We start from the raw sequence: 27,421 nt of genomic DNA, 5'->3' as shown, positions 1-27,421 counted from the left end.
AAAAAAGGCCAAGACCACCGGAAAAAGGATGTTCATGCTTAGGATGTTTTTTTATTTTCCATCCCCTGACTTATACTTCTTTTGTCTTCATGGTGTAATGGTAGCAAGGAATACTGATAAACCAGCGACTGGACATTCCAGACAACAGTATCTTTATACCTGTGTTCATCCATTACCTGGCTTATACTTTTTAATAACCTTATCTCTGAGTTACTTGGAATGTTCTTTTGTCTTTATGGTGTAACGGTAGCCAGGAACACTGATTGACCGGATCTTCCAGACACAGGTGTCTTTATACCTGTGTGTCCATTACCTGGCTTAAACTTTTCAGAAACCTTATCTCTGAGTCGCTTGGAGTGTTCTTTTGTCTTCATGGTGCAGTGGTAGCCAGGAATACTGACTAACCAATGACTGGACATTCCAGACACAGGTGTCTTTATACCTGTGTGTATCCATTACCTGACTTTAACTTTTCAAACACCTTATCTCTGAGTTGCATGGAGTGTTCTTTTCTCTTTGTGGTGTAATGGTAGCCAGGAATACTGATTAACCAGTGACTGGACCTTCCAAACACAGGTGTCTTTATACTACAATCACTTATGGCAACTCCAAGAAAAGGAAATTCAGGTCTGCCTTCCAACAAAAGGCCAGTTTCTCTTGGTTAAAGTGAAAAAGTTTGTTGCAACAACTCAGTTCAACAAATGTGACATTATTTGATCATAATTCCTGCTCTTATAGTGAAGGAATCGAACACAATTTCCTGTACATCACCACTTTATTGAACACATGTTCACACACTTTAAATCCACTCACAGAAGAAACATTCACCAGATTGTCACATGGATTTAAACCTGCTTAAAATCTACCAGAATACAAAAATACACTTCAGATACACGGCATGGTTTTTAAACGGCAGCAGCAGAAAGCATCTGTGACACAGGAAACTAAATATTTACAGCCCACAAAAAGGGAGAGGAAACCTTTCAGATTTATGTTTCACCTAATGTGACCTTAATAAACCAGCAGGGATCTGAATGACAACATAACGAGCAAAGCAGCGGCTACGGCAGGCAAAAAAACACAAAATATGGAGGATAATCAAGGCCAGGCATGAAGAAATACTACAATGATTTTACATTTTGGGTCAAAATAGAAATGTCAGGAGTTTAAGGGAATTAAAACCACAATTTTGCAATATAAAAATGAAGCAAAGTAAGTCAGGATAGTGACAGTTAAGCTTGTTTTGTTTATTTAGGTTCAATGTGATGTTGAAATGTCGAAAACTAAGATGCTAATGTCATTAAAAAGCAAAAAAAAAATGTCATTGAAATGTCAAAAATTGGCAGAAACTTTGCATTATGTTTTTTTAAAAATGTCAAAGTGTGAAAATATGATGCCAATAAGTAAAGAAATGAAGGCAGAAAGTCTATTGTAGTCGAAATGCCAAAAATTAAAATCAAACTTGTCAAAAACAGCCATTTTTTCTTTTCAAGATGTTTTCTTTTTAAGCAAACTTAAAATATAAACTATGATATATAAAATAATCCTTGTTTTTCTTCATGCCTGTCCTTGATTTTCCCTCCTTACGAAAATAACGGATAAAAAACAACTCGTCAAAAACACTCGTCTACATCTTATGTAGTCATTTCTGTCCACCATTAACTCCTTCAAATCTTTATTTTCTTTAGTTGTGTTTAGGATTGAAGTCCGGGGTCTGAAACTTTCCACTTCTTGCCCCTGATGAACTCCTTTCTTGTTCTGGCAGTGTGATAAACAAGTCAGAAAAAACATCACCGAGCCAAATAAATCAACTTATCTTAGCAGAATTTTAAGATTTGTCCCAATAGTGGGCGGACAGCTGTCAATTCAATACATTAGTGCCCTCTTTCCATCAAAATGTTCATTTTCCACTTTTTGCTCCATTTTGGGTCACCTCCACATTGACCCAATTCTCACATGTATTTCTTTTCTTATTGCACATGCTATTAATTTTTATTTTGCTGCAGCTTTAAGAAAATAAACTTTTAAGGAGTCAAAGTTTGGACTGAAATGACTTCTGCAGTGCACAAACGTTAAATCGAACCCCAACATAACACTAAAACAATAATACCATATGTTACATTTTTATATGTGATATATCTCATGTATAACAATACATTTGCATGTTGTAAGTTTTTGTTTTATACATCTGCTGTTACAATCAGCAGTCAGCTCCTTCTGCTGGATTTGAATCCAGTTTTATCATCATTATGAGAGTTAAACGTCTAAAAAAGGAACCTTTATGTTATATTTAAGTGTATCTAAACAGAGTTCTTGTGCTTTCAGTGGTGCTTAAACCAACACTCTCTTTGTACTTTGATATAAAAGTCAACATATTTTCTAATTATCTACAATTTTTTGCATTATGCATTTTATTTAAAATGCTGTTCAGCTAAAATCACCAAAGTTAACACTTAATTGTGCTTTCATGCACACTTGTGGATAGAAACATTGGGAAAAAAAGCCTCTGTTAAATGTAAATATATAAATGTAAAAACTGAGGGTTTTTCTTCCCAAAAAAAAAAACTATTTTCAAGGGAATCACCCTTAAATTTGCAACAAGGTTTTGTTCATTCTATCTGGCTGAATCTTGTGCAATAATCTGATGAGCTGATTAAATTCAAGAGCGAATTATAAACTGTCTTAGTGTGTACTGGAGAACCTTTGGCTCACAAATAATCAAACAAGAAAAAGAAACAATGTAGGCAGACATTGCTTTGACAAATACAAACAAAGATGGTGAGAAATCAGATATTTTTTTGTCTTTTCTTTCATTATTTCAATGCAACAAAAAGGACTGTAGTATAGGCTTTGTTTGATCCTTCCTAGATGCCAACCAAGCAGGGTTTTGATAATTAAAACTAGGATGTAAAAATATCTTTTCCATCATGTATGGCACAGAAACCCCACCAGTGTGGCAGCTATGACACAAAAAAAAGAGTTAAAGATATGACGGGGGGAAAAAAGGCACCTTTAAGTAACGTATAGTAAAAGACACAAACACAGAGACGTAAAAACCTAAAAAATAAAAGAAATGCAACCTAAAGTTATCAGTTGACAGTTTTGAAGTAGTTTTTGAGTTTGGACTAACAGAAAAAAAGAAGAACCAATGAAAAGTCTCGATATCAGAACAAAGATGGCCGCAGCGACGGCGGACGAGGAGGTGGAGGAGGTCACTGACTCGTTGTGTTCGTGTAAAGACGGTCTCTAAGATGTTCTGAGGAGGTTACTGAAAACTGAAATGTGAAAAAAGAAGAAATTAGTTTTAACAAGAAAATAAATGTAAAAAAAAAAAGGATTGTTTTAGTTACAGAAGATCAAGATTATAGTTGTGCTTCTATAATTTTTTTTATGTTACTTTTCCCTTTTCTGTCAATGGCAAGTAGACACCCTGAAAAACTCCTGTTCCATTTTATCTAGGGCTAAAAAGTGACAAACCCTCACAGGAATAGGTCGTTTTTATAAGGTTTTATTGGTTGGCGTTCTTTTCCCCAGGCCTGTCTTTCCTACATTGCAGATAGTAGTTTTAGCTAGCTTATAGCTGCTAGCTAACGCATTAAAAATATGGACAAGAAGGAGTGAAATGTGGGAGTGCTAACCTTGGATAAGTAAAGGTAACTACAAAGCCATAGATTAAAAAAATATGTGGTACATACATAGACATGTTGTGGATAGCTACTACTGGCTAGCTAGCTGTTAGCGCTGAAGATGCTACCGTTACCACTGACTATACTGACTGACAAATACAGGGTTTTACACATCAGAGAGGTAAGGCAAAGTATTTTTTTAATTGTTGTTACTTTATACATCGATTACTTTTTCTGTTGTACATATTAACATGTGTACATGTGGTTACTAGCAATAACTACTAGCTACCTAACTATTAGCGCTAAAGATGCTATCATTTGGGCAGAATCCTGACAAATACAATGTTTTACACGTCGGAAAGGGAAGGCAAAGTAATTTTTTGTTAATTATTGTAACTTTTATACACAGCTTATCATTTGTGTTGTACACATTAACATTTCGATGTGGATTTAAGATGTCTAAATGTAGACAATAATGACTTAGCATGCCATATAACACACAATAGGACCTGAATGCCACCAGCTATAGTCCTGTTTGCTCATAACTGGTTGCGTCGGTGTGTTTTGGCAGGTATGTTGGAAATCTGACCATTAAAACTGTGACATAATCTAAGAAAAGCCCATTTAACAGACTTTTCTGAGATGACAATGTGGCCTAATACCGAAAACTGCTGATTAAACCCACTTAAATTGTTCCAATTTTAAAATGAACACATTTTTTAAAATCAATTTAAAATAAACGTACAGACATTTACCTGATTCAAGCTATTTTTAAAATATTATTAAAAAATAAATTGATGTCTTCACATTTTTTGCTGTGAAAAACGAAAAAAATTAATAATGTGCAACAGACCACCTCTTTTTTGAGAAAAAAGCCATTTTTTTCTCACATTTGCTGAGTTAATAAACTGTTTCCCAATATAAAAGCTGTTTTAAATAGAACATATACAATAATGTGCTATTTTTGTACTCTAAATCACATTTTACCATTATAGTGGTGGTGGTTTAGACAAGGTATGCAGCAATAAATGCCTCACATAGAAATAAGATTTCTAGACATGATCGCAAAAACTGGGGAAAATAACCGCAAAATATGTTCATAAAAGGAGACAGTTAACATAATTCTGTGCATGAAAGTATGGAGAAAAATCTGTCACACTTGGAAGTATTTATGACTAATCGTCTGTAAGTTTATCAGCAATATTCTTTGAAAGAAATAATGTTCATTTCAGATAAATTGACCAAAAATGTTAATTTATACAAAAATATTTAAGTTTTAATCCAATACAATTATCAAACACTGATTTTTTTAATGATTAATGATAAAAAAAAATTCTAACTAACCTTGATTATCAGACTGGCCACCATGACGTCCTTTCTCTGGATCTTGACCTTCACAATAAACAAACTCTGTCAATTTTATTTCACTAAAACACCATCAAACATCCTCTTCATTCTTAAAAATGCATTAAATAAATGAAATAAAGAGAAGTTTCTGACCTCCTTGCATTTTAAAGCAGAGCTTCTTCTTCTGATAAGCGAAGTAACTTGACGCCGCTCCTAACAGAGCCATTCCCACGGCACTGACGATCCCCGCAATCTGTCCGCCTCCAGCTTCTGTACGAGGAAATAATATAAGCTTTATTCAAGCAGAAAATATCATTTTAAAAGACACATTTTACAAAGAAGCCAAAGTGGCAATACAATGACTTTCTTTATATTTTTTATTTCATTCAAATATTAAATTGTTATAATTGTCCAGGTCTTAAAAACACCAGTTTAAGCTCATAAACAACTGGTAAGAGTTTGATAAATCAGAGCCCTGGATGCTGCAGCTGCCCTGATGATGCAGTTGCCCACCAGGGGGAGCTCCAAGTCAATAAATGATACGCATACCTGCAGTTGCACAAAGTTTTCAGAACAAACTGCAGGAGAAACTTCATAAAAGCATCTAATGCTTAAAACATTCAAAGATAAGACACTCTTAAGATTTTAGAAAGTCAAATTAAGTGAGAGAAAAATGAGGATAAAAAGAGGGTGAGAAAGTCAGGTTAAAACCATGAACACACCCATGGACGAGGGGTTGGGTGGGGCACAAACATAAAAACAAGCTGATGATCTGTGTGAACAAAGATCCTCCCGGGTCTGAGTGAGTCATGATCAGAGGTGTGTCTCGTGATGAAGACGACCAGCAAACAGGGCGTTGCCTCCACATTTAAAAAAAAAAAAAAAAAAAAAAAAAAAGGACAACCCTCGATGACGGGCTGTTGTTTAGCTGCTCTGGGCGCTGGTTTTAGAAGTACTCACTTCTCTCATATGTTTGCAATTATTCATCTTTTCTTCTGCCTTCATCAGCAGGATTAAGCTTTTTAGTTTCAGGATGAGCCTGGCTGCAATAAGTGAACATATTTCGGAGGTTTTGATGTTTTAGTGGAAAATCTTTAAAGTTGAAATGGATAATAAAATACGTAATCTATAATAAGTGACTGCATAAGTATTCACCCCCTTCAAGTCAGTAGTTAGATGCATCTTTGACTGTAATCACCGCAACCTTTTTAAGCCTTTTTTAAAATTTTTAAGCCAGGTCCTGCTGCCGAGAAGCATCCCCACAGCATGATGCTGCCACCAACATGTTTCACAGTGGGGATGGTCTCCCACATACCTCCATCCTCTGACTTGTACGTTTAGCTGAATAACTTTCTCTCTTTGTTGCCTTGAGTATTCTTTTGTCTTCATGGTGTAATGGTAACTAGGAGTAATGGTTAACCAGTACACCCTGACATACACTTTTCATTTGTTTTCTCTGAGTTCTTTGAAGTGTTCTTTTGTCTTCGTGGTGTAATGGTAGCCAGGAATACTGGTTATCCAGTACACCCTGACATACACCTATTTTTTTATGTTTTCTCTGAGTTGCTCGGAGTGTTCTTTTGTCTTCATAGTGTAATGGTAGCCAGGAATACTGGTTAAACAGTATCCCTGATTTATGCCTTTCATTACCTTTTCTCTGAGTTGCTTGGAGTGTTCTTTTTTTCTTCATGGGGTAATGGTAGCCAGGGATTCTGGTTAATCGGTACACCCTGACAAATACTTTCATTTATGTTTTCTCTTTGTTGCTTTGGGTGTTTCTTTTGTCTTCATGGTGTAATGGTGACAAGGAATACTGATTTACCAGGGACTTACAACCTTGACTCTGTTGTTACATTGTGTCTAAATTGAATGAATATTAATGCATGTTTCGTTTCTATTTATTTCTACAGCTCCAGTCCAACAGATAACTATGAAAGTCTGGAGATATGAGCTGGTTGCTGTACTCAAGCTTGGCATGGATCAAATATCAAACTCAAGATGAGCCTTCCAAAAGTAAGCTTTATTCAGTGTGCAGTTTACATCTAATGATGCAGAAGATCCCAGTCAGAGTCTCAAAGCATAAAAAATTATTTAATTATAAAAGAAAGTGTCAAAAATAAATAAAAACCCAGCAACCAGAGAGTCAACAGAGAAGCTTAAAATGCTGAAGCAGGAAAACATCAGCTGGTTCAAACGAGACGGCTCAAACAATCGTCCACACCTCGGTGTGTCATCTGTCAGCAGCGTGTTGCGGAGACCGCTATGTGAGGAATGCATGCAGACCAAAGCATGCTAACATGTGCTAGAGGAGCCTAAAGGAAGCTGACTCAGGCCCAAAAGGATCAGAGGCCTAAGAGGCGTGTCCACACATGAAATAATGACGCTCTAAAACAAACCTCTTCTAAAGAAACCCTTGGGACATTTCTGCTCCATCTGACACCCTGTTTCCTGTCATGTGAGTCTCTTTAGAGCTCAGAACAAACACTAGAAAAACAAGAAATATCTACAAGAAATAAAAAAAAGAAGAAAAGGTAACTTGAGTTCAAAGTGGAGCTTAATGAGAACAACATTAGTATGAGTCATGGTGAGGAGAGCGGGGTGGAGAGAGAGGAATGTGTTCTCACACACCCATCATCAGGAGAGAAAATCCACAATATGGCATCAACAGTACTTCATGCAGTCAGTGAGTGGTTTGGTTCAAATAGTTCTGTCTTTTAGAACGGGATGCACCAATCTGATCCAAAAAGGAACCATTTTGTTCTCAAAGCAGTGAAAATTAGGAATGCACCAATACCATGTTATTCCAGACTAAGTATAAGTACTAGTACTTTTATTTGGGTACTCACTGATGCCATATAAAAATACCTTTACAGTACTTGAAATTATTTTTAAAGTTAATTTCATTTTCTTGAGATTTTCTGCACAGTTTGGAGAGTGCTCCAACTCTATTTAAATGCTTAAAAAACAACAGGCTAACATTATATTATAAAATGATATCGAGTAGAGTATCTGCAAATTTTAAGTGTACTCAGGCTTGGTATCAGTGCAAATACTTGATACTGGTACTGGTATGAAAGCAGGCTCCAAAAACCTGTATAAATACAGATATCCGATGGTGGTACTGGTATTGGTACAGATTCCTGATACTAGCAATGGTTTCAGCGCTGGTTCCTGATACTAAATCTGCTACTAGAGCAGATACCTGATATTGTTACCAGTTCAAATGCCTGGTACTGGTATCAGTGCAGATACCTGATACCAGTACTTGTATAAATGCACATAACTTAAACTGGTGCTGATGTTTTCGGTGCTAGTACCTGTTACTTGCACAACTATTGGTGCAGATATCTAGTTCTGATAATGGTATTAATGCTGGTAACTGATACTGGTACTGCTATTGATGTAGATACCTGATATTAGTATTGGTATCAGCACCAATACCAGATACTGGTACTGTTATCATACTGGTACCTGTATCAGTGCAAAAACCAGTATTTGATAATGGTACTAGTATCAGTGCAGGTTCCTGATATTGGTATTAGTAGCAGTGTATCAGCATCAATACAAGATTATAGTAATGGTATCGGCACCAATACCAGACACTTTTAGTAGTACTGGTTCAGATACCTGAATGTGGTACTGGTATCAGTCACAGGTTCCTAATACTGGTAGCAGTATCGGTACAGATATCCAATGAGGTATTGGTGCAGTATCTGATAAGGACTGTTATTGGTACTGATACCAGATACTGTGTACCAATATTTGTGCAGATATCTTATAATGGTGCTGGTATTGGTACAGATACTGGATACTAGTAATGGTATAGGCTCTGCAACCTAATACTGGTACTGGAATCAGTACTGATACCTGATACTGGTACCAATATTTGTGCATTTATCTGATATTGGTGCTGGTATTGGTACAGATACCAGATACAGGTAATGGTATCAAAGCCGATACCTGACATTGGTACTAGTATTGGTGCAGATACTAGAGACTGGTATTGGTATCAGCACAGATACCAGATACTGGTTATGTATTGGCACCAATACCTGATACTGGTACAAGTATCATTGCAGATACCAGATACTGGTGCTGGTATCACCATCCATACCACATATTGGCAATGTCATGGGTACTCGGGCTGAAACTGATACTGGTACTGGCACCAATACAAGATACTGGTACTAGTAATATTGCAGATACCTGATAGTGGCACTGGTATCTGTGCACATACCTGATAGTGGTACTGATATCAGCACCGATACCACATACTGGTAATTGTATCAGCACCAATAACTGATACTGGTACTAGTATTGTTGCAGATACCATACTTGTACTGGTGTCAGTGCAGATACCTGCTACTGGTACTGGTATTAGTGCATACCCTGATTCTGGTATCATAACTGGTGCATCCCTAGCACAAATAACTAAACGTGCTGCTAAGTTCTACTGGGCAAATTGCAATTGCACTTAGTCAACTAGTCCAAAATCATGTAAACACAATTCTGCTAACCAACTTCAGGTTAGTTTGCATAATGTGGCTAATGTTACAGATGCTAGCACAGCATCCTTTAATCCTCTTTGCAGGTAAACTTTCAAATTCCTGCTCTGAATATCAACACTCAATGCTTTGTTATACATTAGTATAACCTGGCACAGCCGCTGGATAACCTTATCCCCACTTTCTAGATCTAAACAGTGCTGAACTGAGCTGCTCCTCTGAGTTGCTGTCGGTGCTATCAGTTAGCAGTTGTTTACATCATAAACAATTATTTCCAGAGACACAAAGTTCCGATATAAAAAAGTCAGATTGGTGCATCCTTTCTCTTAGAGACCTCCTTACGTTCAGACATGCAATATGTAACATAAACAGATGTCAAAGGTCTTCCAGGGCTGAACTACAGCAAAAAGAATCAAGTCTTTAAAAACTAGGAGAAAGTTCCAGTTACAGAGTCCCAATGATCAGTCCAAGCTTTTTCTGATTCTTGAGGTTTTAGATACCAAACAGTTTCAATTTTTCCCAATCAGAGTTTATCAAATCAGCCATTTTTCAATCAGAGTCCATCAGAAGTCCAATAACTCATCAAAAGCCCATTCAGGTTTTCGTGGATTGGTATATTTTTTGGTATTTATGGTAACGCCTGCAGCATTTCCATGGCTCTCTCTAGCAGAGGTGTTATCGTCTGCTTTAAGTTAGAAATCCACACATAGAACTCCTCAGGCATGTTAGCATCTAGCATCTTCAGGATTTGGCCCCACAGGAGGTCTGGATCTGCAACGACACACAATCGAAGCAGGGATTTAACAACACGCCAGACCACCAGGGGGAGCTAGTTAATAAATCCTGATTGATTTAGAGCAAATTTAAGCTCTAAAACATCTAAAGTCTGAGTGGCTTAGCTAACGGAAGAGGAACCAACAAACGCCAACACAACAGTGGTTGGATAGGAAACCAAACAGAACTTACGAAACAACTTCCTGTAAGACAGGAAAAGGAAGCTCCCAGCAATAGCTGGACATATGGAGTGAGCAGGAACAAGGACTGATGACCCAATAGAGAGGAAGAGACACAAAGAGAGGAAGTAGAAAGAAAGATGGATTTACCTTGAGGTTGATCTGCTCCACCTGCAAGAAAACACAATCAGATCAGAATTAAAGAGGAAAACTACGCTATAGATGCATCAACATTTAAAGAGTAAACATCCAATGTTCCATGTTCTTGGGTGTTTGGAGTATCTAAATCCATCCTGCATGCAAAGCCTTAAGAAATAAAACAGCAACATCACTGGGACAGTAAAGACGAATGGAAACGTACCATGAGGATCATATCCGGGGTCATATCCAGGGTTATGAGCACCACCTGGGTTTAAGAGAAAGAGGAGAGAAGACACATTAAAACGTTTTTCCTTTTATAATGCTTACTTTATCTACTAAACATCTTACTCCTTTGCTTTTTCTTCTACTTTCTGACTTTGATTCAGCATGTACAAAATACAAGTTAAGATTCCCTTTGTGCAGTGATTTCAGCTAAAAACAGCTCAGCAAAGCTGCTGCTTCATGCTCAGACCATGCAGATATAAAAAACAAACATGTGGCTTTGATTACGCTGGAAAGTCTGAGGGTTTTTATTCCATTTTCTTCATCTGGTGGAAGTAATGACTTCCACATTCGTACTCAACAGCAAAGACAAAGAAACAGCTTAAAATCGACATATGACTCTTTGTCTCTTCATGTTGTTCTATCATAATAAGCTAGTCTTTTCAAATGCCTCTGGGCGGCATCTTTTGTAGAAAGTAACATCAAAAAAGGCAACATTTTATTCTACATATATGCAACCACTAAAGCTTAGTGTATGAACTCACAGACAGAATGAGTGTTTATGGAAAAATGTGGACTCAAAGACAAATACAGTCCTTCTGAATCACATCTTTATTCCCACTGGTCTGGATGATTTCAGCCTGATTTTAGGGCTGAGCTGCCCCCAATTATGAGAGTGAATAAAAGGCAATTTAGGCTTAAAAATTAGGGATATTTATGCCTCAAAAACTGCTAAAAGACAGAGCTGGGTCTACATCTGTTCATCAGTTACAGTGCCTATAAAAAGTATTCATCCCCTTGGATGTTTTACCCTTTTATCAGTTAATTTTATAGATCATTTTTACTTCATTCTTCTTTGCTAAACTGCTCGATCTCTGTCAGGGTGCACGGGAATCGAGCGCGAATAGTCCTTTTCAAGTCCGGCCACAAATTCACTATTGGATTTAGGTCTGGGCTTTGACTCAGCCACTCCAGCCGAATTCATTTTACCCTCTACCTTCACAAGCCTTCGAGTGATGGCTGCCAAGAAGCATCCCCACAGCATGATGCTGCCACCACCAGCGTCTTTACAGTGGGAATGGTGTGTTTGTGGTGATGTGTGATGTGTGTTTTGGTCTCATCATACCAAAGAACTTTCTTCTACTTGACCATGAAGTCTCTGATTTATACTTTTCAATAACCTTTGGAGTATTCTTTTGTCTTCGTGGTGTAATGGTAGCCATGAATACTGATTAATCAATGACTGGACCTTCCAGACACAGGTGACTTTATACTACAATTACTTGAGACACGTTCACTGCACTCAGGTTCACTACTTGTGAGCACCAATTAGCTGTAGCTCTGTTGAATTTAGTTAGCCACTTTTAAAGGGGGTGAATATTTATGCAGTCACGTATTATCTGTTTTCACTTTGACATTAAAGATTATTTTGAAAAAGCCAAATTATATTGGACATGATTTATTTATAGAATCAATAAAAGTGTAATACATCCAGTGTGAGTACACCATCATAACAGCAAACTCACATAATCAGCCAGAACAGAATTTGTCAGTGTTGCCATGACCATAACTAACTGTTGCACCATATGTAGGCTATATTTAGATCAGCTGATTCATCAGTAGTGAAGGACAACGAGACAAAACAAATAAAAAGCAAGATAAAGTCAGGAATTTAGAGAAAACTTAACCAAACCACAACCACCAAACACCTACGCCTGACTCTTATACTACAATTTTATTCAAATCTTCTTCTTCTGTACTAGTGTCACACTGAAGTGTCAGCTGTATCGGCCTACAAAGCACCCACAGTGCACTAGGATGTAATCTTGGTTGGTGACAGCGCTGTTATAAATCACATGAAGTATATTTAACCATGAAAGCCTTCAGGGTGGACACAGTCTATTTATTTAGGTGACATTTAAGTTGAGCATCGGCTGTAAACACAAAGGTAAATGAGCAGCAGGGAAATAAAACATAGCCACAATCACATGGATCTTATCATATCCCATGTTGGGGACATGTTTCAGATCATTAAACAAATTTTAATATCACACAAAGATAATTTGAGTAAATACAAAATGCAGTTTTTAAATATTGAACCCATCCAATCCTACCTGGCCCTATGTGAAAAAGTCATCACCCTCTAAGCCTAATAACCTTGGCGGCAACAACTGCAAACAAACCTTTGTGACTACTGGCAATGAGTCTTTCACATCCCTGTGGAGGAATTTTGGTTCCTATCGGAAAACGGTGGATTGCTCCTGGGTGGGGAGGGTGTCTTTGCCCCAAGTGAAGGAGTTCAAGTACCTCGGGGTCTTCTTCACGAGAGAAGGAAGAAGGAAACGTGAGATTGACAGGTGGATTGGTGCAGCATCTGCAGTATTGCAGACATCGTACCACACTGTCGTAGTGAAGAGGTAGCTGCGCCGGAAGGCAAAACTTTCAATTTACCGGTCGATCTTTGTCCCAGTCCTCACCTATGGTCATGAACTCTGGGTAATGACCGAAAGAGCAAGATCGTGGGTTCAAGCAATCGAAATGAGATTCCTCAGGAGGGTGTCTGGGCTCAGCGTTAGAGATAGGGTGAGGAGCTCGGACATCCGTGAGGATTTTGAAGGAGTAGTACTGCTCCTTTGTGTTGAAAGGAGCCAGTTGAGGTGGTTCAGGTATCTGATCCGAATGCCTCCTGGTCGCCTCCCTGTGGAGGTCTTCCTGGCATGTCCAACTGGAAGGAGACCCCGGGGTAGACCCAGAACTCGCTGGAGGAATTATATATCTCATTTGGCCTGGGAACACCTTGGGATCCCCCAGGAGGAGCTGGAGAATGCTGCTGGGGAGAGAGATTTCTGGGTTGACTTGCTTAGCCTGCTGCCGGCGAGACCTGACCCCAGGTAAGTGGAAGAAAATGGATGAATGGATGGAATTTTGGCCCACTTTTCTTTGTGTAATTGTTTTTTTTAATCCACATTAGTTTTCCAGCAGGAACAGCCTGTTTAAGATCATACCCAAGCATCTCAACCAGATTTAAGTCTGGACTTTGACTAGGCCAATCCAGAACCATCATTTTGTTTCTTTTTAAGCCGTTCACAGGTGGACTTGTTGGAGCGTTTGAGCTTGAGACTGATGTCTGGACATTCCCTGTCAGGAATTTCTGGTGGAGAGCAGAATTCATGGTTCCATCGATTATGGCAAGAAAAAGAGCTCCAGACCATCAAAGTCCCACCACCAGGTTTGACTGTCGGTATGTTGTTCTTTCTGTGAACTTGCTAACAGGATGCCACCTTTTAAAAAGTTCAGCTTGTGCCTTGCCAGATTATTTTCCCAGAAGTCTTGAGGATCAAGATGTGAGAAGGATCTTTGTGTTCTTTTTGGTCAGCAGTAGTCTTCGCTTTGGAACTCTCCCATGAATGCCATTTTTTACCTAGTCTCTTTCTTAACGGTGAATCATAAACACTGATATTAACTGAGTGAAGTGAGGCCTACAGGTTGTTCTGGGTTCTTTTGTGACCTCCTGGTTGAGTCATCGATGTGCTCTTCAGTCATTGTGGTAGGCCAGCCACTCCTGGGAATGTTCACTACAGTTCCAAGTTTTCCCTATTTGTGGATAATAGCCCTCACTGTGGTTTCTCTGGAGCCTTAGAAATAGCTTCGTAACCCTTTTCAGACTGATAGATGTCAATGACTTTGTTCCTCATCTGTTCTTTTTGAGATCTTTTAGCCTACTTCACCTCATCAGACAGGTTCTATTCATGGGATTATTCGATTCAACAGGGCTGGCAGTAATCAGACCTGGGTATTGCTAATGAAAATGAACTCAGCTCTCCATGTCATAAATTACAGCATCATATCTAAACCTAAAACATGGCAGACCAAGGTCTTACCACGCCCTCCTGACCGACCTCCATCAGGTTTGTATTCCCCACTGTCGCCGATATCCGACAAAATTGAGTCATCAAATGATCCTCCCCCTAGACACACAGAGACACAAAATGGTTAAAAAACACAACGAACCCACTCATATCTACATTCAAAGTCTCTGAGCCTTTGGGAATGTATATTTTAAAATCAGTAAAGACTCACCTCCACTTGGATTTGGCTTTGGCTTTGGCTTTGGTTTGTCAGGTTTGGGGTCCTCTGTTGGCACAAAGACACAATATGCATCATATAATATGGAAATTCTCAATGAAATTCAATGCAAATAGAGAAAATAGCATAGTTAAAAGACAGTACAATTAAAAGGCTACAATTACATGATTTTAGGCCTGATTTTGGGTCAATTTGCCCTGAACAATCAAGGGGCCGAGGCCTAATTCAAGGTATCTTCTTTCATAAAGATTAGTTTGGGGGAATTTTCATCTGGAAAAGAAGCAGGGAATATGAGGAGAGAAAGTAGCAAGCAGTGCTAGGACCAGGAATCAATACTGTGGCTGTAGCCTCCATGAGTGCTAGCTCTATCAACTGGGTTGAACTGGCTCCTGTATTCTTTGATTTTTGAGCCCAAAAAACTGAGGGACTGTGGCATGATTTGAGACTTAATACAGCTGATTATTTGTCCAAAAGTGCTCAAACAAGTCGAAGAATTCAAGCCTTAAAAGGCCAATAAAGCCCAGGTTCATTGGCATCTTAGAGGCTCTGTAGAGATGATTCTTGGTAACAATCCACCCGACTGCTTCAGGAATAATTAGATAGACTCCTATTTATAAATCCTGAAACAAAATAATTCTAATAGCCAATGACAGCAGCAGCAAAAACACCAACACAAGAGTATCAAAGCCTCAGTCTGCAATCAGCCAGCAGCCTGATGCTGATTTAAAGTCAGATTTTGGGCCGGATTTGCCCAATTTTTTGAGAAATAGCCTGATCTGAGGCTTGTCGAAGTCGACTTTTTTACTGCTCCTGATTGAGTCATCGCTTCCCCAGTCAGGAATCATAACTTTCGAATGTTTGACTTTCACGACTCCCATGAGTGGACATGGAAACGTCACTAATCGCATGTTAACTTCTTTTAAAACTCAAAAACAAGGTTAAGAGTTGTAGTGAAGCCAGACAAGGGGGGCTTCTACTTGGACCAAATAAAAAAGATTTACATTCAAAGCAGAAAAGTGGTAAAGCCACGAAGCTCTCCCTGATTTGTCAAAATTTTAACTGAATAGATAAACATTGGTTAAGAATTTGTAGCCAAATATAGTATATGAAAAGCTGTCGAAAGTCAGTTCAGAAGTCAAAAGGCAGGAACTTCATAAAAAACTCTTTTTTTTTTTTTGTTACATATAACCTTTTGAGTTTTACAAAATGTAGCCTGTAATTTCATATAAGACAGCTTTACCTGGGCCGATAGCGTCCTCCAAGTCAAATCCAAATCCACCTTTAAAAGACAAAAACACAAACTTAGTACGACAGTTAACGCTGTTTTAAGTCTGAGTAGGGATTTGATGACCAGAAGAGTAGAAATAACCAGTCAACACTCAGAAATTTGTAAAATGGAGTTATAATGAGTCTTTAGATTCTTGAGTTATCGAATAACATGTTTTGCTATAATACAGGCCTCAATCTCTAGCCTTTGACCAACAATATCCAAACTGTCAGGAAAATACTAAAGAGAGTTTCTAAACACTTTTAAACATAACAGGCACACAAAGTATGATATCAACAAGGATAGTGACCTTTAAAATACTTTCACTACTACAAATCATTAATACTGACAGTGCACTTTTGGGCTCCTAAAATGCCATTTTTATTCAAACAAACATCCCAAACTAAATGGCTACCATTTTTTAAATAAACTCATGCCCATGTAAACATAGCCTTATTCTGTTAGTGGGCTGAAGGATACCAACCATCATCTTTGGGCTTGCTTGGGGTCTTTGGCACATCTACTTTTGGCTTTTCTGGTGTTGGTGCTAAAGAATAAAGAAGAAGAAAGCATTATTTTCAGACAGCAGGTCAGTATTCCCACAAAATCCCGCTGGAACCCAGTTGTCACGTCAGATTTCCCCATGGTAGTCCAACCAAAAGATGAAACTATAATCAACTAGAGTTAACTGCCTTAGACATTTTATATTCAAGTTGCGCAACCTTGATCTGCAGCATTGTATAAGGCGATCATTTGGGATTAAAAGCACTCGATTTTAGACCATGGTTAGGTCAAATACGTACTGAATTTAAGAATATCTTTTTCAGTCAAGTCTTTTAATAGACTGTTTAGTCCTTTTTACTGTATATAAGACCAATTTGTAAGCAGACATCCCTAGCCTATCTGTAGAGGTTGCTGCTCTCTTTGTATGCTGATGATTCAGTATTTTTTTTATTCAAGGGCCCAAATTGCAGTTATGCCATTTTATCCTACAAACTAAACTTCCCATGTCAAAACTGATCATTTAGTTCAGTTTCCAGGTCATTTGGGCAAAGGAGCATCTAGAGAAATCCAGATGGAGCCCAGTTTAAACCCTCATTCTGACAGGGCATATATTTGTTTATACTTAATTTGATTTCCAATTAATTTTATTAATTCAGTCTGGATAAAATCCAGGTTTCACAAAGAACATATTTAGGCTAACGTTCTGAGCAAGATCTCAAATAAATTTGATACCAAATTTGATTCAAAAAGGTCAACGCCAAAGAAATGAACTCACCAGGGTCGTCGAAGAAATCTGATAAATCAAGTCCTGAAAAAAAGAACACAATTAATTATTAGCAGAGTAGTAACAGATTAAATTTAATGTTTAATCCCATACACCACAGCATTGGTCCATTTCAACTCTATTTTTACAAAATTCTTATCCCCAGATCTGATCAGATTGGATAGGATTACACTGAACTAGACTGAATTAGATTGGGTTGGATTGGATTTAGATCTCTTGGTTTGAACTGGATTGTGCTGGATTAGTTGGACTGGGATGCATTGGACTGGACTGGATGAACTGAACTGCCCTGTATGGACTGAACAGGACTGGGTTCAGTGGACTGGGTTGGTATGGTTTTGACTGAAGTGAACTGTATCACATTTGACTAGACTGGACTGAACTGGCTTTGATTGAATTGGATTGGTCTGGACAGGACAGCACTGGACTAGACTGGAATGGATTAAATTGGACTGGACTGGATTGGACTTGATTGAAGTGAACTAAAATAGACTGGGCTGGATAGGACTGAATGGAGTGGATTGGACTTGATTGGACTGGACTGGACTGGACTAGACTGGACTGGACTGGTTTGGTTTGGTTTGGACTAAATTTGAATGGAGTGAATTGGACTGGGCTGGATTAGACTGGTTTGGACTGGGTTGGATTGTACAGGTTTTGATTAGACTGGACTGAAATGGATCAGATAGGAAAGGACTGAACTGTACTTGTTTAGAATGGACTGGACTGGATTGGTTTGGGCCTGAATGGACTGAACTGGACAAGATTGGACTGGACAGAATTAGACTGGACTGGATTGGATTTGACTATATTGGTCTGGACTAGATTGGATTAGATTGGATTGCATTCTACTTATTGATAACGCTATTCTGATCAAAATACCCAAATGCTATAGTTTAAAGATCAAGCTCTGTATCCAGAAACCAGAAGACCACGAGCAGCTATAGTACCAGTCCGACAGCTCTGGGTCATGGTTTTGTTTTGGCTGACGTAATTCAGAGCTAACCACAAAATGCAACCAACAGTGTGACTGCTACAGCCTGTTTTTAGACAGCTAGGTCTATGTAGGATGAAGACTTTGGTATGACCTTTATCTCTGTGTCATCTGTAGAAAATGTTGAGTACATACCGCCGCCACCAGCTGGATTGCCCGGCTGCTTTGGGGGCTCCTTGGGCTTTGGTGGTATTGGTGTTGCTGAACAGAAAGAATAAAAAATTATTTTTATCAAACAGCTGGATTATATATCTGTCAAACATACACTTAAACCTCTAGTGTTCCTTAAGTCTGGATCGAAAAAACAATGAAAACACTTGTAATGGACCTTTTTGTGCCAAAGATGCTTAAAAGAATTTTAGCACATTTTTAAGGTTTTTAAAATCAGTCATCTTCTTTCAAAGAAATTAATTTGTGCCAGCATTTCGTAGATATTAGCAATGATTTTTTGCAACATCCAATTGGTGATGCTTCCAGGTCTGCTTGGTCTCAAACGGGAATTTCAATTTAGGGCATCCCAATCCGGAGTCATCGGTATCAAGCATGTCAGGCATTCAGATACCAAGTGGAGTTCTGATGTGTCATTCATGGATGAGCCAACAAGAGTCAGTTCCTGTTTGAGAGACAGTTTCGTTTTTGTCCATTTTTGTTGGTGTCCAAGTCATGAAAAGTCGTGCATAAGTCTTAAGTCGGGTGTACACTGTGCGGTTTTCCTGCGATCCAGCCATGAATTTAGAGTCACATGACTCACTTTGAAGTCGGGCCGACTTTCAGTCGGATCGGTCGTTGTTTGTCGTGCTGTGTGGGGCCGACCACAGCCCGACTACGACCTGACGACCTGCTCCCGATTGGTTGGAAGGATTTTTGGCAAGTTTGACGTCCAAAATCTCCATGACAACAGCTGGAATGACTTTCTGATGCACCCCCGCTATGATAAAGGAAATAAATGAGCAGGAAATATTCCTGCAGACACAGAGGTGATGCTGGTAGTGTGTGTGGGATAAAAAGAGATAGCAGGAGAGGGAGGGAGGAGAGATGGGGGGGTATAACTGGAGACACTTCATCCTCAGTGTGTGTCTTTTTAAAAAGGAAACCCCGTGGGTTTTTGCTACTGTCCCAACTTCAGTTGCACAGTGTGAGCACTCAAATCCTGCACGACTGTCGGATTGTACAGTGTGTGAGGATTCATCATGGGACTTATTGTGCCACAATCAGGGATAGAGGAGAGAGCAGGGTCAAGCTTGACAAGTGTCGACACGTGTGTCGCGCCGTAGTCAAGCTCGATGGCATTTCTTTTGTCAGTGCCTTTTCACCCCTGGTGAGACATCTGGTGACCGCCATGTTTTTTTGGCCCCTTTGGATGGACACCAAACACTGCACATCACCACAAACATACTATCCCCATGGTGAAGCACAGTGGTGGCAGTATTATGCTGTGGGGATGCTTCTCACTTCTATCATGGGGTTTTGCTATTTTTTGCAGAAAATCCAAATTATATTGACAATGATTGATCTATCAAGTCAATAAAAGGGTAAAACTCAGCGCGCCGGTAGTCAAGTGGTTAAGGCGCATGCCATGTACGCAGGTGACCAGGGTTCAAATCCGGCCCGTGGCACTATTTCCTGCATGTCTCTCCCCGCTCTCTCCCCCTGTTTTCGACTCTATCCACTGTCCTATCAAATAAAGGCAAAAAGGCCAAAAATAAATTTTAAAAAAAAGGGTAAAACTCTCAAGGAGGTGAATACTTTTAATAGACACTGTATGCAAGTACATCCAGAGCACTTCCGAGGTTGCGTCAATCCTCCTGCCCGCCATCTGGTCCCCTCAGGTGGCTTACTTGCCACATCTACGCCTTACTTCAGCCTAGGCCCAAACATCCCTAAAAGTTCAGCACAGAACTGATATATAAAGTAAAAATATAGTACCAGATGAAAAGTCATCTGGTATTTTTGAGCTGAGACAAATAATCCAGATCTCAAAATGGAAGGCACAATTCCCATCACTCTGGGCGAGGCTAGACAGACATAAATAAAGTCACCACGGGGCCACTGTGGCTCAGTAGGTAGAGTCAATGTGGGTTCAATACCCAGTCACATGCTGATGTGTCCTAGGGTAAGACACTCCATGGCAATCTATGTGTGAATGGGTAGGTGTTGAGTAGTCAGATGACTAGCAAAGCGCTCTGTAAGCTCAAGTCCTTACTTCTTGCTTTGTGGTGGAATACAGCAGACCATGTCGGTTAACGGGGCAGTCTTCATTGTAGACGTAGGGTCTACAAAATGATCCCAGACCTCACCTGAATGCAGTCTGAGCTATCTGATATTAAACTATTTCCACTGAGGTGCATCCACATGAAGCATTAAGGATGACTAGAAAGTGCTATACAGGCACAAGTCCATTTACTTCTTGCTTAATGGCGGAATATAGAAGATCATGCTGTTTAACGGGGCAGTCATTGTTATAGACATTGCGTCTACAAAATGATCCAAAACCACCTCTGTATGCAGTGGGTTGAGGGTTACTTAGACAAGTAATTGTTTACTCTTTGTTTTACTTAACAGTATGAACAAATGGATGGAGTAGTAAAGTTATCAAGATTAAAATTTCTGTTTTAAATGAATACAAAATATGATTTATAATTTTAATTTACTCACGGTCGTCATCACCTAAAGCGTCAAACAGGTCAAATCCTGAGGGAGAGAAACATTATTAGTTAATACTGGTAAGAAAAGAAACAACGTCATCAGTCTTCTATTTTAAACCTCATTTAGAGAAAGTAAGAAAGGAAGTAGGAATATTCAAGAAATCTGAACCTTATTTCAGCTATATCTGCACTTTCTGCTCCTTACATTTAACTGATCCCCCTTTTTCTTTGAATTCACACATTTAAGAGGAATTCTGTCCACTTTAAAGCTGACTAACACCTTATCTGATTATAATACTGGTCTTTGCCTGGGGCCTTAAAATAACTGAAGCCGTCCCTGTTCAGCTCACAGGGATTTCCCATCACTGTGCTGCATGTGTTCTGTGTTTTGGTGTTGCAGCGAGTCATTCAGTGTTTTCCTGGTTGCTATGTTAGCAGTGACGGATCTCTGAGCAGGAAAGCTGAAGCATGAGTCACAGCAGAGGAGCACATGCTGACACTCTCAGCCCACACAGCTCTAAAACACACAGGAGAGCTGCACTTTGGGTCTTATCATTACGATAACCAGAAAACTTTAGTACATAATTTTAGTCACTCATTCTCTATGTGTAGACATGCAGTGAAGCTCTACAGGATGTAGATTTATCACAAACCCCAAAGAATCACTTCCTGTTGTAGCTTGTCAACAGTATGCTGTAGGATAAAGTCCTAAAACATGGAAATGATTTTGCATTTTTGCATTTCTGGCTCTTGAAGTCAGCGGCTTTTTGGTGGGTTGAGATTTTCCTGTTTTGTCCTAAGCTTTACTGCTGGAGATTAACTTAAAATTTCCTTCAGTTCTGTTAAAGCCAGTGGTTTGTGACTTTCAGGCAAGACTTCCTTTTCCATGTGGCATTAACATCTACAGTATAAAGGCTGTCATTTCTCTTTTCCTATAAGAGGCACTGTTCATCTGATGAACCAGTCATGGTCAATATAATTAGTGGGGATGCTGAGTAAGCATCAACACTATTGATAGTAATATCGGCCATTTTGTTTATTATTACTTCTTCCACGCCAGCTATCCACTCCTTCATACTTTGTCGTATCGACACCATTTGAACTTTAAAAAACTCTGTTTCTTTGTCATTGGACTGCTATGACTTTTTACATTTCTAACTTTTATAACTTTTAAAATATTTAACTTTGTTTAACAATGTTAAACAGATGGCAAAAATTCACAAATCTGCACTTTTTTCGACTCCTTATAATTTTGGCATTCCTTGGGCTATTTTCACTATTCTACTATCATACTCTTCAGTTTCTTGTGCTCTTTTCAGCTATTTTTAAAACTTTTTTTCTCCTATTTATACTTTTTCAACTACTTTGCTGATTAAACTTCATCAAGATTTTGGCTCTCTCAGATGTTTTACAATGGAGTACATGGAGAGATTTAGAGTAATGACATCATCGCTAGAGTGCAGAAGAAAGGTTGTAAGAAGAGGCAGCACTTCCGAACAAACTGCTCTCCTGAAAAAAACATTTGGTCCACAGCTATTTTTATGCTATTTTCAGCTGTTTTAGGCTACTTTCGGCTTATTTTATCCTTTTTTTGCTATTGAATGCCATTTTCAGCTACTTTTATGCTATTTTTATGCTATTTTCAGCAGTTCTTCCACAATTCAGCTCTCAGCATCCCCACGCAATTTCAGCTAAAATTGCGATTTTAATCTTGTTTTTTTTTTTTTTTTTTTGAAGTTCCAGTCACTGTTTAACCAGTATTCCTGGCTGCCATTACACCATGAAGACAAAGGAACACTCGACTCAGTATTTAGTAGATGCACCTCTGGCTGCAATCACAGAAGTGAGTCTGTGAGAAAGTCATCTGGACACTGCAATTTTTACTCCATTCTTCTTTGCAACACTTCTCATGCTCTGTCAGGTTGGACGTCAATCTTGTGTGAACAGCCTTTTTCAAGCCCAGCTACAAATTCTCTATTGGACTAAGGTCTGGGCTTGGACTTGGCCACTCCAGAAGGTTCAGTTTGTTGTCTTTAAACCATTTCTATGTAGCTCATTTACACTCTACCATTACAGGCCTCCCAGGGCCGGCTGCTTAGAAGCATCCCCACAGTATGATGCTGCAGCCAAATATAGTGTCTTGTCTGATGACCAAAAAGCACCATTTGGTCTCATCAGCACAGACATTTCTTCTACTTGACCATGGACCTTTTCTTGATGATGGATTTAACTGGGTGTTCTTTTGTCTTCATGGTGTAATGGTAGCCAGGAACACTGATTAACCAATCACTCAGCCTATATAATACAATCACTTGAGGCATATTCACTGCACTCAGATGATTCCCTTTTCACTAGTTGTGAGAGTACTGGCACCAATTGGCTGAAGAATATCATCAGTAGGAGTTGTTTAGTAGGTGTGGACAGAGTCCTACCATTTTTTTGTTAAATGTTTTATCTGTATACTCCAAAGCCTGCTGATGCATGATTAGTCAACACAGCTCAGACTGAAAATGGAAACCACAAGACTTTTAACATGCTCAGATTTTGAGTCCACATGTAGAAATAGATGACTTTTAGATGTCTCCAACTACACTTTGGATTTGAGCATACTCAGATCTGGGTGCCAAGGTGAAACCAGCCTCACTGTGTCTGTTTGCAGGTATTTTTAAGAACGTTCTCCCTTCGAACAGCTGTCTCTATGGTTCAAGCACATTCCTCTGCAGTTGTAACATTTTTGTCACATATTTAGGGTCGTCTAAGGTGAGGGAATGTGGAGCTATAGCTGCAGGGTATATGGGTTTTTTCATGTTTAGCCATCATGCATTTTTTTCCTGCACTAGGTGACATCATGTAGACCAAACTTCCTCAGTTTTCTTCACAGAAATCAGTCTCAAAGTAGTTCTTCTTTCTAATGCACGAAAACTACCTGAAACTTTAACAATTGATGACTGGTTTAAGTCTTAGTAAAACGACAGCGTGATTGGTGACTGAAACATCCTTTAGACTGCGTGCCATCCTCATCTCATTTACATGCCTGTGGTTTAGTCTGCCCTCAGCCTCGTCTTACAGGAAGCAGAGGGGAGACAGACGGGGTACTGCGGCGAACTAACGTTTTTTTCTCTTTTCAGCAAACTCGTCTATAGGAGTGCCTTCTTCAGACCAATGTGTTTAGTTTTAAACCATTTTATTTCCTTTTCTTTTACTTTTTAGCAACATGCTTACACTGATACTCATACTTTATATTTATTCCTGTGACTGATTTGCAATAAAAGGGCTCAACGATGGCTTTAAAAGCAGAACCCAGACATCAGTTTGGTTCCTGTTTATACTCCCCTGATATTTTTAGAAACTTAGTCCCATGCATAGGGAAAATAAGGAGAACACAAAGGTAGATACATGTGAAAAGCTTTCTAAGAGCCCATTCACAATGTCAACCAGCCAGTCAGACTACTTCATTTATTGGCAACGGTGCTAATAAAATCAATCACGTGGTGACCACACCAACACACGTGCAGCAGCATTTAGATCCTGCTCCACCTGCTGCAGCATTATTTGAATTCTAAAAAAAATTGGGGTGCAGTGTAAAATGTAAATAAAAACAGAATGCAATTTGCAAATCTCATAAACCCATTATTTTTTCACAGTAGAAAATAAACAACATATCAGATGTTCAAACTGAGGCATAATACCATTTCATAAAAATTTTATCTCATTCTCAATTTGATGAAAGCAACATATCTTAAAAAAAAAGTAGGGACAGGGCGCATATGTTGCTCTAAACCTCAGCATACATTTCAGAATTGATTTTCCACATGTAAGGTGCTCACACCAAAGGCATTAATGCAACCCAGTGCCATCAGAGATCCAGGCTATTGTTCTGTGCACTAATTACAAACTGGATAACAAGCTTCAGGACTCAGCGTTCCAAAAATAATTTCAAATGTTGATTCATCTGACCACAGAACAGTTTTCCATTTTACCTCAATCCATTTTAAATGAGGCTTGGCCCAAGTGAGGCAACAGAGTTTCTTCATCGTGGTTACATACGGCTTCTTCTTTGCATGATACAGCTTCAACTTGCAATTGCGGATGGCACGACAAACTGCACTGGCATACAATGGTTTCTGGAATCATGCCTGTTTTTAATGCAGGGTTCCAACTTTTTTGAGATGGCGTTTTTTCATCTCAGTAGAAGATCTGTTGTGTTGTTCATGTTCAAATGTAACTAACATATGGCTTTATGAGATGTGACAATCATTGCGTTGTTTTTATTTACATTCTACACCGCGTCCCAACTTTTTTGGAATTGGGGTTTTGCATCACTATCAATGCATGAACCAAGCTAACCAGCTACCTGAATACTCATGACTATAAACACCTGATTCAATGCAGACAGAGAAAGAGGCAAAGGTATGAGAGCAAAGGATTTCCTTACGAGGATGGAGGAACTACGTATCCCACAATCCATTGATTCATTGTATTCGTTGTTGAAGGGTAGTTTTTCAAGCTTTCAAACCATATATATGTATATATATATACCTCTATTCTACACTTGTCTTTTTTGTAGTGTTTACATCATAAATGTTGAGAGACCCCACCAATCAGATGTCTTTGTGACACTCTAGGATTGTGGGTACTGTAGTTTTTATGGCTAAAATTGCAAATGAATGATGTTTTTCTTAAAAAGAGGCCGATATCTTATAAACTTCTGTCTTCTATTGCACATTATACCATTGTTTACATCCAGATAAGCCTACCTTAAACATTTATGACATTACAGCTAATAATCAAGTAATCTACTGAGAAAACAAATAGCTTAAGTTTTATACTTCTAGAACCACAGTTTTGAGCTCTATTCTTGTTCTGTTTAGTTCTGGAGAGCCCCCTAGGGGATGGAATTGAGACACTGCTTTAATTACTGAATTACATAATTATCAAATAATTAGCAGAACCTTTATTTTTTTCATCTCGTGTCCTCAAAAGAACCAGCAAGCCTTTAAATACACCATCTCTCTCAGAGAGCGTATGGACATCATGATCTTTTGGATTAAAACCAACAAATCTGTCTCCCTTAAGCTCCTGATTCCTCCAGCTGAAGGGCTCAAGAGTACCATGAGGCAGCTATAACCTCATTTTAAATGGATTTGTAAGAAAATATTAACTTTACACGATGTTTATGAGTTTATTTGTCGACCTAAGTTGACCTTGGTTTGATACCAGAGCTGCATGCAGCCTTACATCACTCTGCTCAGCCTTAAAAGGCACCAACTCTTTAATACGCAAAAAGAAGAACCACAATGTGATCCTAACTTAATGTAGAGGTAATAAACGTGCAAAAGACTCACCACCATCTTGCGCTAAAGTTCCCAAAACAAGGCAAAGAAGCAGAGCTATCCTTAAAGCAAACTTCATGATGAGTCTAACGTGTGTTCTTCAGACTTTTTAAAGTAGAATACACTTTCCTCTCTGTGTGTCTGTCCGTGTGAAGGAGGTTATTTCTGCCCTGCAGCCCAGCAGAGCTCTGGTGGTGTCCCGTTTCACTCTGTTGTGAGTCAACTTTGCCAGGAGACTGGGTGTGGTAGCAACACGGGGCGTAATGCTGGCACGGATTAACCCTTCATTGATGAGACATGTGCACAAGGACAGTAACTTCTCAGAGAGGTTCTGCCCATTAGAAAGCTGTTAGGTCTCAGGCGGTGCGGAACTTCATTCCTGAAAAGGTGGTTTCTGAGTTTGCTGTCATTATCAACACAATTAAGCACTATTGACGACAAATTACAGATGAAACCTCAAAACTACAACCAGATACGCCATTCGGCTTACATCCGGGTCTTTAAAAAGCCCCAACTTTTCTGAAAAAGCCCACTTTTAAAGTCTTGTCCTCGCTTCTTCAGCGCACGTCCACAGCGACGCTCCACGTTTAAGAGTTACAGAGAAAAGCTGCGATTTTGTCAAAATCATCCTCTACTTAGAGGACATAAGATAACCGAATTAATCCTTACACCTTACACTTTCGAGTTAGTGTAGGTTCTTTGATAGTGTTGAAAACCGTGCACGTTTTTACTACAAGACAATACAACCTGAAATAGAGCAATTTTAAATAGTATTTTGAACTGCCTTTCTTACTTTTACTTTAACACGAGCTTTCTCGCGTCCTATTTTGGTTTAAAAGTGGTCCAAAATTTTCCATGATTGTGCCATTTACTTAAAGTTTTCTCTCTTTCTCCGTCTTGGTTAAAAAAATACCCAAAATTAAAGTCTGATTCACCAGACGTTTGCTCCATTTTACGCGAGGCCGAACTCCGTTTGCAAAATGCGTGTTTATGAGTTTTCTTCAGTTTTTAACA

At 38.9% G+C, this 27,421-nt stretch overlaps 1 protein-coding gene across 4 annotated transcripts; it reads right to left on the bottom strand.

The window, feature by feature from the left end:
- Positions 1–756: 756 nt before the first annotated feature.
- cd99 (CD99 molecule) lies at positions 757–26,689 on the bottom strand. 4 transcript variants are annotated; one of them, XM_041781651.1, is made up of 13 exons: positions 26,420–26,645; positions 21,085–21,120; positions 18,565–18,630; positions 17,427–17,459; positions 16,632–16,694; positions 16,121–16,159; positions 14,875–14,928; positions 14,694–14,762; positions 10,793–10,837; positions 10,582–10,602; positions 5,127–5,243; positions 4,971–5,018; positions 757–3,275 (listed from the first exon to the last, which is right to left on the bottom strand). In XM_041781651.1, the coding sequence occupies exons 1-13, from the start codon at positions 26,484–26,486 to the stop codon at positions 3,247–3,249; spliced, it is 687 nt and encodes a 228-aa protein (XP_041637585.1). In that variant the 5' UTR covers positions 26,487–26,645; the 3' UTR covers positions 757–3,246. The 4 variants fall into 4 exon arrangements, with proteins under 4 accessions (XP_041637585.1, XP_041637584.1, XP_041637588.1 ...); XM_041781650.1 differs by having other exon boundaries at positions 14,676–14,762; positions 26,420–26,643; XM_041781654.1 differs by lacking the exons at positions 757–3,275; positions 4,971–5,018; positions 5,127–5,243 and adding an exon at positions 5,268–10,249 and having other exon boundaries at positions 26,420–26,689.
- Positions 26,690–27,421: the final 732 nt, after the last annotated feature.

The sequence above is a fragment of the Cheilinus undulatus genome, linkage group 24, assembly GCF_018320785.1.
Source record: "Cheilinus undulatus linkage group 24, ASM1832078v1, whole genome shotgun sequence".
NCBI classification, from domain to species: domain Eukaryota; kingdom Metazoa; phylum Chordata; class Actinopteri; order Labriformes; family Labridae; genus Cheilinus; species Cheilinus undulatus.
This window is presented reverse-complemented; position numbering and strand designations above follow the sequence as displayed.